General features: G+C 28.9%; 1 protein-coding gene across 1 annotated transcript; it reads right to left on the reverse strand.

Moving 5' to 3' along the window:
- Positions 1 to 5,203: 5,203 nt before the first annotated feature.
- Positions 5,204 to 6,647, reverse strand: LOC104718545 (abscisic acid receptor PYR1). The gene has a single exon (XM_010436308.3). It carries the CDS (start codon positions 6,059 to 6,061, stop codon positions 5,462 to 5,464), a length of 600 nt encoding a protein of 199 aa, XP_010434610.1. The 5' UTR covers positions 6,062 to 6,647; the 3' UTR covers positions 5,204 to 5,461.
- Positions 6,648 to 11,367: the final 4,720 nt, after the last annotated feature.

An 11,367-nucleotide genomic window follows, 5' to 3' on the forward strand; every position in this document is an offset into this window, starting at 1 on the left:
TATAACGTTTATAACCCGAACTTATGTCAGTTGGGCATTTGGTACAAATTATTTCATATCTATTACGAATTGTTATTAAGATTGTAATACTATAGATTAGATAATATATACCTGCAAAATAATATATTATCAATAATTACTTATTTTGTTTATTATCGGAAGCTCGCAAGTAACTCGAAAAGCTGCGAGGTTCACTAGAAAATTAAATAAATCTTTCTCGTAAAATTCTATTTTTAATTTTAGTTGTCCAACCTAGTGATGTAAGTATGCATTCCTAGGTTGGAAATGAGTTTGGAAAAAGAAAAAAAGCATAATTTTGAGTTTGTTTTTTAAATAATAATTCTACAAAATATTGCAGTAATTTTATTTTGTTGAAAAATATTTCAGTAATTTATATTACTCAAATTAATGCTGGATTTTAAACGGCGCAAGAGAAATAATTCTGTCAAGAATTATACTTTTTTTAATAATTTTTTTTTGTCAATATCGAGAACCAAAAATTAGAAAGGGAAAGTTTCTCTGAAAGCAATTGGTGAAGATGCATGCGGTTCTTCGTCCTTCCTCTATCAGTCAATCTCTGGAGAGAAAACACTGAATTAGTTTTATTTTTATTTGATTAGGTTTATTTCTCTTAAAAAATTACTGAATTAGTTTTATTTTTATTTGATTAGGTTTCGGGATTTCTTTCAGATGTATAAACATTATTGTTTTACGGAAAGATTTTCAGGTTCTTGCAAAATTGATAGCTCACGATGCACGCCCAAAGCAAGGCTCATCATCGTTGATCATGTTCTTACAATTTTAATATTCTCTCATTTTTGTGTGTTTTAAAAGTTTTGAATCCAAGTATGTTTTCAATTGTTGGGTTTTCAGTAAATTGTTCTCAAATTATAACTATGAGAAACTGTATCAACAAATCAGTGGCTTCGAGATCTTGATTTTTATTGTTTTCGCATACTATCATTATCACCATTACAACTCTTTCTACGATTATTGATCTAGAATACCAAGTCTAGTAAGTGATTTAGAATTCCAACCTTTTTAGTTATAAAGTTTGGAAAGTTAGCATTAACCAATCCAGATAATGTTGCTTGCATATCCGAGTATGGGTTTTAGGCATAATATAAAAGTGATGGTCGATTTAGTTAAACTTATTCTGATAATAGACCTTTGTAATACACTTTTTTTTTTTTTTGCCGTCAAATATACGACATACTCTTTTTCATTGGAAAACAATAACAAAATCAGTTTCTTTTTTGTCATGTTAATAAGTTAGACTAAAAGATAAGCAGTATGAAGCAAGGCAAGAGAAAGCATATGCAAACACCCGCCATTCCAAATCAAATAAGAGGTTAGTATTTTAATCCTCTTAACTTCTCATTTAAAAACTAATCATAATAGATTTGAATTAATACTAAATATCCATGACAAAACTTTAAAAACATGTTTTGGGACTCTTTCAGCATTCATTGTTTGATTCTCGAGATTTTCCTAATCAACCTGTTTTAGAAAAAAATCAGAAAACAATTTAACATGATTAGTGTATCTACAATGGCTAGCTGGCTAACTATAAAAATAGCATAAGAAAATGAAAAAATGTTTAACCAAACCTTGTGAACCTTATAGCTATCATGTCCAATGTAGATGGTATCATTTCAACATAGAGAATTGATTGAAAAACCCTTCCAACTATGATGATGATAGCATCTGCCATTGCCTCTTAAATCTATAATTAAAGAGAAGACTTGCAAACAAAAAACATAATTCTTCTCAAATATTTTCCAATCCACTTTAACCAAAAACCTCTCTAATTATTTAACATTTTTTTATCTGCACTCCATCCTGAAAATTGAGAAGTTGTGCACACACATATAGAAGATTAAAACAAAAAAAAATAGAATAAAATTCATTTCATCTATTAATGCTGTGTTTCTTTTAAAACTGAATTTTCTGATGTATTCTCACATCAACATCAGCGAGTATCATTTATCATTTCCAAGGTTTCTCTTGAGAAAATTGTATATTGCCTCCAACTGTATACAATATTCACACAATATCTTCCAAATCGTCTTAAAATGCTTGATGTTAGCAAGGGTTATGAAATCATTGTTTGCAGCCATTTTTTTTTGGAACGCTTACAATTGTAGACGGTTTGCAGTATTCGAGATGAGTTACACCTTCGTTTCGTCTCATGTATTTATAGTAGTAAGACATGTTTTAAGGAATATACCAATAATTGGTAAGTTGCTAAGATTTTGTATATAAGAATATTTCGTAATCCTTTAAAATATGTTAACTATTCGAAATTTATGTTTAAATTGTCAAAAATGATATTTTATTAACGGAATTTTTTCTTTTAGAAAAGATATTCTAAGATTGTAATCTCCTAATCATAACAATATAATTTAAATTGTTATATGTTACATTAAAGGTTGACGTACTATGTGGGTAGATTTGTTTAATGTTAATGGTATTTACGCTAATTACATGTGAAGATTTTTTGTTACCATATTTGTTGTTTCCGATTTTTATGTGTTAATAATTATTTAATATTTGTTTGGCTAATACACTTAAATCCAATATGTTTGGTTTCGATTTTGTTGCCTAAACGTATCACATATAATATCTTCTGCTTGGCTCCACAGTTTATCATTAATTATTTCTGTTTAGTTTTAAAGATTATACATATCCTTATTCCTATTTTAATGACATTTTATTGTAATAATTTCAAACTCTATGTCTACTTATTAAAAATGCTTCTTTTTTAATAGTATAGATAAAATGAATCAATAATAATATCGATTATTATAACTGATGTAAAATTATAATTTTTATATCAATTATTAAAAAATAATTTCAAATAATATCACTTAGTTTTGTGATATTATTTAAGCGATACAATATGTCTGTTTTTTTGTATTGTCGGTTGCATAGTTTGAAAGGAAGATATCAATGTGTCTTAATTAGTATAACTCACCCCAAACGTTATCCAAACATACGTATTCATTCGATATCCAAATTTCCCTCAGAATTATTATTTCTTTACTCTCGCGTCATCGTTTTCTCTTTGCCATCATCGTCTCCTATTAATTTCTTGAAAAATGACACTCCAATATTTTTATTCTTTCAAAACATATTTTGAAGATTCAAATCAGTTTCCAGTTAGACAGAGATTTATAATTCAAAACTAACTGGCCATGTGAGATATATTCACAATATGTTTCTTCGAGCTGATGATTTTTCTAATCATAGATATCAATATTTTCATGTATGGATCGACAAGCTAAATTTGGGTCATAAAACTTGTGGATCGTGTTAAACAACATATGTAAAGAGCTCTAATATCATATTAGATAATAGAGTTAGTAAAGAATAATATTTTACATCCGAAGGTGAATAATAACTGCTACATAAACAATATAGGTCAATCCATTCAAAACTAGTAATTGGTAGTAAATAAACTTACCTATATATTTTTATTTAACTACTGAGATGAAATAACTAATATATATATATATATATATATATATATATATATATATATATTGGTTTTAAACTAATCTATATATGATGCTATTAGTATTTACATCAATCCACATGATTTATTAACAGATAGAAATTACCAAAACTCAAAATCAGCCTTTTCAGTGATAATTTTCTTTAATTACACAAAATTTTGATTTACCCCCTTATTTACTATTTTAACTATTTTAGTTTTTTTTTATTAAGTTGTTGTTTTTTCTTTGTTTATATGGCATATTATGATCTCAAGACAAAAGTCCAATTCTATATACTGTTTTGCTCAATAATTTAACAGCAAATGGCCATTGCTAATAACCAATTATTTAGGCTTCACCTAAAAACTATAATTTGAACGTAGGTATATAATTTGATATATATAATAATATTATCAGATTTAGATCTCGTCGTCGCAACTAAAGAAACGAAAGAAAGATTTGACGTTAATAAGATGTTTAATCATTAAAGTAGGTTGGAGGTGCTCAAAATATAAAACTTCTAATTGGCTCCTCACCCTCTCCATCATCAACTTCAAGACTTCAAGTACATGCAATTGTATTTTATTTTATTTTCTCTCCTTCAACTTTTATAATAATTTTAATAATCTACCTTTATGTCGGCGTTTAATAACCAAGTTGGCAACTTGCGAATTGTTAACCAAGCTGGCCACAACTTGCACCAGGCATCATCACCTTTGCCTTAATTAGCAAATTAGCAAAAACAAAAACAAATTTAATACTACAACAAAAGAAAGAAAGAAAGAAGTGGCCTTTCGCTATTGTCTCGATCCAGTTGAATTCTATAATTATAATTGTTTAATATCTATACTACTAATATATAAAATGTCGCATCATAATGGATCACCAACATAAAATTTTATAATATATTTTAAAAAAGTAAAATGATTATTTGAGAAATAGTACTTTCAGAAATATGAATGTTTAGAAGTTTTTATACATTTTAAGAAAACAATAATTACTGAGTTTAATTTTAAATCAATAACAATTTTAAATTTTAAATATTTTTAATGATTATTTTTTGAAGTTTACAAAATATCAATGTTTGTGATATAAAAAAATATCTTAAAACATTAATGTGTGTGAAACAGAGGGAGTATTGTTCGAGTGGGGACACTAGCCCTGACTTGTATTGCAAAAGGTGACCCCGAATCTGAATGAAAACGGCACACACTTTTATAGACATCTTCGTTAAAAACACTTTCACTTCTGTTTTCGTCTTTTTGTATCTCTTCCTCCTTAAGTCCTACTCCTTTACATATAATTTGTTTATCTTTTTTGTATCAACTCTTATTGTAGAAAATTGTGTTCACTGTTCGTGTGTTACAAAATTATGTTATATATGAAAATCGATTCACTAAAAGTTATTACAATTTCTGACGGATCACAGACTAAATCTACCAGACTTAAAAAAGCAACCAAAAAAAAACACGTGAAAAATCTTATACCAAAACTTTTTAATAAAAAGAAAAAGAAAAGTAAAACATATCACGATAATTTATATATTTTCTTCTCTAATTATTTTTCTAAAATCTAAAACATTATAATAAAATTTATTAGTTTTTTTTTTTTAATATGAAATCTAGAACATTTTTGTTTTGAGGTAAAGGCTGTGTTTTTATGATAGTTTGTTGCATAGACGAAAATGTTGACTTGCTCAGAGAATATATCTAACCAAAACGGAAAGATTCATAGTTATCCATTAAACCTTAAATCCCCAAAATAACCTCTACGTAAGGACAATTATGTCATTGTCGTCATCTGAAAACAGTAAATATAACTGTCTATTAAAAAAAAAAAATTAAAATTATAAGAGAATCTTTTTATGAAGCAACATAAATAACAACATTTCCAGCTTTTTTTTTAAATGTAAAAAAAAAGAAAAAGAAAAATAAATCATTTTTTTTTAATTTCTGTGTTTTGAATCATGACGACGTCACCTGAGAAGAAGCACTTCCGTCACCGGAGGAGTTGTTGTTACTACTACGAGCCATAGCTTCAGTAACAGTCGCGAGTTTCTGAAGATTAAGCTTAACAACCGTATCAGCAAACATACGAGTATCATCCTCCGTGTTCCCTTCCGGCATATCGACGACGTACGACTCCAACACCACCGTCCAGATCCGTTCCTCTCTCTCGAACCTATGCACCGTCGTGACTGACCTGTAGTTCGTAAGCCTGTGCTCGCCTCCGATGATGCTGAACCCCGTGACTTTCCTCTCGTCGTCCAGCACGTCGAGCCTCTCAGTCGACGTGTTCGCCGGCAAACCGCTGATGACGATGACGTCGCGCGTGCATCCGACGCGCATCTGGAAGCCAGGTTCGACGGAGCAGGATTTGATGAAGTGTTTGTAGGTCTGAGGTTTGTCGAATCTCCTGACGATTGACCAGACGAGGTCAGGCGGCGCGTGGATTCGTTGCGCGTGGAGTGAGCTGCAGCTTCCTGGTCCGAGTTTGTATGTGTGGAACTCGGCTATTGATTGTTTCAGCTCCGATCGTTCTTCTGGTGTTAACTCCGAAGGCATCGCGTCGTTATTTTTTTTTTCTTTTTTTTTCTTTTTATCGAATTGGTTTGAGATTCACCATTGAAGACAACGACGAGCTTTAGAGTTAAGTAAGACTCACTCTCTCTCTCTCTCTCTGTATTTATCGTTGAAACAAAAAAACAGAGTGTGTGTGAGAGAGAAAGAGAGAGATTTGGGTTTTTTTGAGGGGAAGAGGAAAGAAAGGACGAAGTTGAATAAATTAAAAATAGTAAGGGTAAATTAGGGAATATATGTGGGAATTATGGAAGGGGTGCAATTGTAAAATTGCAAAAAAGGAATCTATTAGGAAAAATATAATCAGTTGACGACTCTATTGTTTGTTACTTATTCGGGGTCGGGAAAATTTTGGGAAGCAAGACTTAAGTTCATAAGTTTCTTTTTATTTGATCTTTTTTGTTTTCTTTACATTAGTGAATATTTTTTCATCATTAGTTTATATAAGTTTTATATTTGTATTGTTGTCAACTGATTATATTTGGTGGGAAATTGTAATTAAATTTTGTTAATTGTTTAAGATATCATTTGGTGGGGAATTGTAATTAGTGACAAAATCAATGAATTTTTACACAAAGCTACAATTTATAACATATACTATATATATATTTATATAAATAAAACCAAATAAATGATAAGTATCCACGATATAAAATGCGAAAAATGTTTCTTAAATTTAATAGTAACAAGATTAACTAATTAACTATTTCTATTTTTGTAAACAATGATATTTACGACAACATTAAAAATAAGATAAGATGTTTTTTTAGTTCTAAATTAATAATATTAAAATTACAAAAAAATGGTGAAAAATTCAGAATTAATTTTTTACCAATTAAGAAAAATGTTAAAATAGTTTTAAAATAATGGGAATGTCCTGTAATTTTTAACAGTAGTTTTAATATATCTTCTTAATTAATAATAGGGATATTTTTAAAATATGAGATATAGAAACTCACTTTAAAACAACCTGTTATGGAGCAAATTTTTGGGATTGGCCTTTATCAAATGAATATGAGTTATCATGTTTTGGTGATAGTCGATCTCTATATATTAATCTTCTAGTTGAATAGGTTCTAAGGAAATATTGTTGTAAGATGTAGTGGGTGACATGCTTTTGTCCCTTGCGTGCTGATTTGTTTTATTTGTTTGTTGTTAGAAGACATGGTGATATTAATTTTGAATTTTTGATACTCTACTCTTTTTAGCGTCAACTATTACTACTGAGGCGGAGTAATATTTATTTAGGTCATCTACTTAAAATTGATGCAAGTATTATGTAAACCTAAATGTACAATTCGATCTTCAGAGAGCAAACTTGCCATGCGTCATATTATAGTTGGGATAATTCTGTGATGTAGAAAGTTGTCTTCCCGAATATTATCCGACGAATCATGATTCTTGAATTAACAAGTAAAAACCACATACATTATTGATTTCAGAAGGATAACAGAAAAATAGATAGTTATAAACTCGACTACAGGTTTTTTATTTTTATTTTTTGAATAGTTACATGGGAAAAATAAGGACCAATGCCATGGTGATATCTAAGATGCTTAAAGGCTTATACAGATTCATCTCGATACGCAACCAAGGCGCAGTGCAATGCCTACCCTTGGGCAAAAAGGTCAAATGCCCAAGGCCACAAAAAAATAAATTAAAATTTTAGGTCACATTTTATGTAAAAAATAAGCTTATATATTTAGTTAACTTAATATAACATACTTTAATAATGGAAACTTTTCATTAGAATTATATTTTTTAAAAATACTATAAGTTTTATTGAGATTTTCTTATCTTGAAAATCAATTCTTTACTAATAACAGTATAAGTAAAAAAAATATTTAAACAAAGAATAACTCAAAGTAGTACATGTGGAAAATTACAATAGAACTTTGTGAGTTAACAAAAATGATTTTAATTTTTATATTATTGGTTTTGTTATTAACATTTTATTTTCATTTAATATTAAAATAGTTTACTAATAAGTATTACAATAGTCAAAAAAAATTTTTTTTGCCCTAGGCCTCAATAGGTGTGAGCACGGCACTGCCAAGGCGACTACTCTTATGACGGAGGTTTTGCCTTATGATTGGCAACACGACCACCATGGGGACTGACCCTCTGCTCTACTCAACATAAAACTCTGTATTTACCATAAAAATTTTCTGTGAAGAGCCCACATTTGATGTAAAACAGTTTTTTTGGTTTGAATTAATTTTACATTCAATTCAAAAAAAAAACATGGGAATTGCCTGAGTCAACTAGTCCACAAATGGGGTTTGATACGTTTTCAAGACTAGAAAAGCGAGTTTACATAATTTTTTTTTTTTACTCAAATAGCGAGTTTACATAAAATAAAATGAAGTATTACTGTATTACAAAGAGAATATTTTTTTTGACATTAATTAACTCGAACGGGATTGACGAAGATGTGGTTGGTCATAAATGTTATGATGTATGGTCTCCTAAGTATGAAACTCGTAATGGAGAGATCCTCACCTTTGGAGGACTTAGGCCTGACCCGTTCAACTGCAGCGTTTGCGGAATATTGCAAAAGCGGATGGTTGTGGTTTCAAGCATTATTAGGTGTTTTGAATGACTGGTTTAGTATTTTAAAATGGATGCGTTTGCAGAAAATTTACGACTGATTGACCAGCGGGTGCAATAGTGGTTACATAATAAATGTAATATATAATTATATAAATGTTTTAAAACACCAAATTTTTTATTAAATTTGATTTATAATTAAAATTCATTAAAAATACTAAAATAATTATTCAGAAAACAAATAAATTTCATCTTGAAGTAGAGTTGAGAAGAGTCAATGGTGATTTGTTTTTATATTTTTCATAAATAATCTTATTTTCTTATTTCTGATGAAATGTTATATTTATTTAGATTTTTTTGAACTTATGTTCGATGTGCCATTAAGTTTATATCAAGTTTTTCGGGTTCTTGTTAATTGGAATCTTATTTTCTTGTATAATTATTTATTTTCTAATCTCTTCAATCATATTCATACTTCATTTTCTCCCATCCTAAATGGATAAACTGGTTAGGTAGAAGATATGTAAAAAAATATTTCAGTATAATTGATTTGTTTTTAGTTAAAAAAAAAATTCAACCGCAACCGCCCGCAAACACAAACGCTTGCGCGAATCAGCTTTTGAAATTCAGTGGTTTCAAGCGGTTGGGAGCGATTGGAAGCGATTTGTGTGATTGGTACCAATCGCTAGCAACCGCTACCACCGCAAACGCAGCGTTTGCGGGAGGTAGCTGGAGAACCAATCAACACCTTAGTGGATAGTGTGATCTCTAATTTGTTATTTTTCACTAATTAATTTTTTTTTTCTTTTTGTAACATCTTTGTTTTGACGCATTTAATATTTCTTGCCTCATACCACACACACATATCTTATTATGTAAATTTTGGTATATATAATTTTTTCATAAGAAAAAATATATATTTTTAAAATAATGAATTTATACAAATGATTTTTTTATCAATCGATTAAAATATTCATATAGTTTTATTAAGAGTTAATTTAATATATTTTAACACATGCAAATTTTTTTAATGCATTTTTGGTTTATAGGAATAAATCTTTGACTACTTGAGAATTTTTTGTATATCTTTACTTTCCATTTTACGTTGTAATTTTTAACTAATTTAGTTTGACAAAAGGTAAAATTATTACTTATGAGATTATGAAATACATAAACAAATCTTAAACAATGTTTATGTACCAATTTTTATAATTTCAATTATTTGCTTGTTTTGTAAATTTTTAAACCACTTAAATTTCAAATTTTATTGATTTAATTTATTTTTAACCCTGCATATATAAGCAGGTTTTACTAGTAATAAGTAGTAACACCCCGGCTTCAGGGACATGCATAAAGGTTTAAAAGAATTTATTTCGCCACCTATGTCACCAAAGTGCACTTATCTTTTTGGTTAAGGGTCCGAAGAGAACTCCACAATTAAGCATGCTTATGCTGAAGTAGACTCAGGATGGGTGACATTTCGGGAAGTGATTGTCGGAACTGTGTGAGTGAAGACAAAACACAAGCAGAGCCGACTCTAAGTTAATAAAGGCCACAATTCAATTAAAATAAAAGGGCTGTTAAGTGATTCTTTAATTTGTTCATCCTTTTCTCTCTCTTAGTTATCCTAATTTCATTTGCAAGTTTTTTCTTTATTTTTTATAATTATAGTTTTTTCTTTATTATAAAATGTATTTCAAAATCTTAGATATATTGTTAAAATATACTATTGATAAGGAAAATAGATTCTACAATTTTACTGAAGTAGTTATGATGATGTAGTTAAGTGATTCTTTAATTTGTTCATCCTTTTCTCTCTCTTAGTTATCTTAATTTCATTTGCAAGTTTTTTCTTTATTTTTTATAGTTATAGTTTTTTCTTTATTATAAAATGTATTTCAAAATCTTAGATATATTGTTAAAATATACTATTGATAAGGAAAATAAATTCTACAATTTTACTGAAGTAGTTATGATGATGTAGTGATATATCATGGTTTTTATGGTTTTTAACCATGATATTAGGAGTCTTTTATAGTCTTTTGATTTGTTTTGTAGGATGTTTTAGAGTTTTAACAGGTTTTTTAGGATTTTGGCATGAAATGAGCAAAATGGAGCAATTATAAGGAATTTTGGAGCAATTCAGCTAAGGAAGATAACTTGGAGCCGAGGAAGGATGAGAGTGTCGATCGACACTGCCTTAGCATCGATCGACACCATGTTTAGCCGAAAGAGAAGCAAGTTTTGGAAATTTTACAAATCTGCCCCAAAGTTTTTTATATTTGCATCATTAGTCACTGATGTTTTTGGATATATAAATAGTATTTTTAGGTTTTAGAAAACCTTTAAGTTTTATTCTAGCAAGTTTTATTTTTTTGCAACCTTGTGAGATTTTGAGAGCTTTTGGGAGAGAGATCTGAATTACTTTGAGAGAAGAATTCATAAACTCCCTCTTTACTCTTTTAATCTCAATTGCTTATTATTCAGAATTATGTTTTGTTCTTCATTGAATATGTCTGAGTAGTTTGCTTGTTAGGTTCAGGGTTTTTCACAGGGATTTTATGATTTATTAGATCTGTTTATTTAGGATTCATTATCTTTCTAGATCTTCATCATAGGTTGTTCTTCATATTAATCATTGATTGGCCATCTAAGAATTAATAACCTAGGAAAATAAATTGATATGAGAATATAATTGATTTTCCTAATAAAATCTTTTGATGAGCAAAACTACTTCTTGC

This window comes from Camelina sativa, chromosome 10, assembly GCF_030686135.1.
Source record: "Camelina sativa cultivar CO46 ecotype springtype chromosome 10, ASM3068613v1".
Lineage (NCBI taxonomy): Eukaryota > Viridiplantae > Streptophyta > Magnoliopsida > Brassicales > Brassicaceae > Camelina > Camelina sativa.

Coding starts and splice junctions, on each gene's coding strand:
- LOC104718545 (XM_010436308.3), bottom strand. CDS start 6,061: ATGCCTTCGGAGTTAACACCAGAAGAACGATCGGAGCTGAAACAATCA.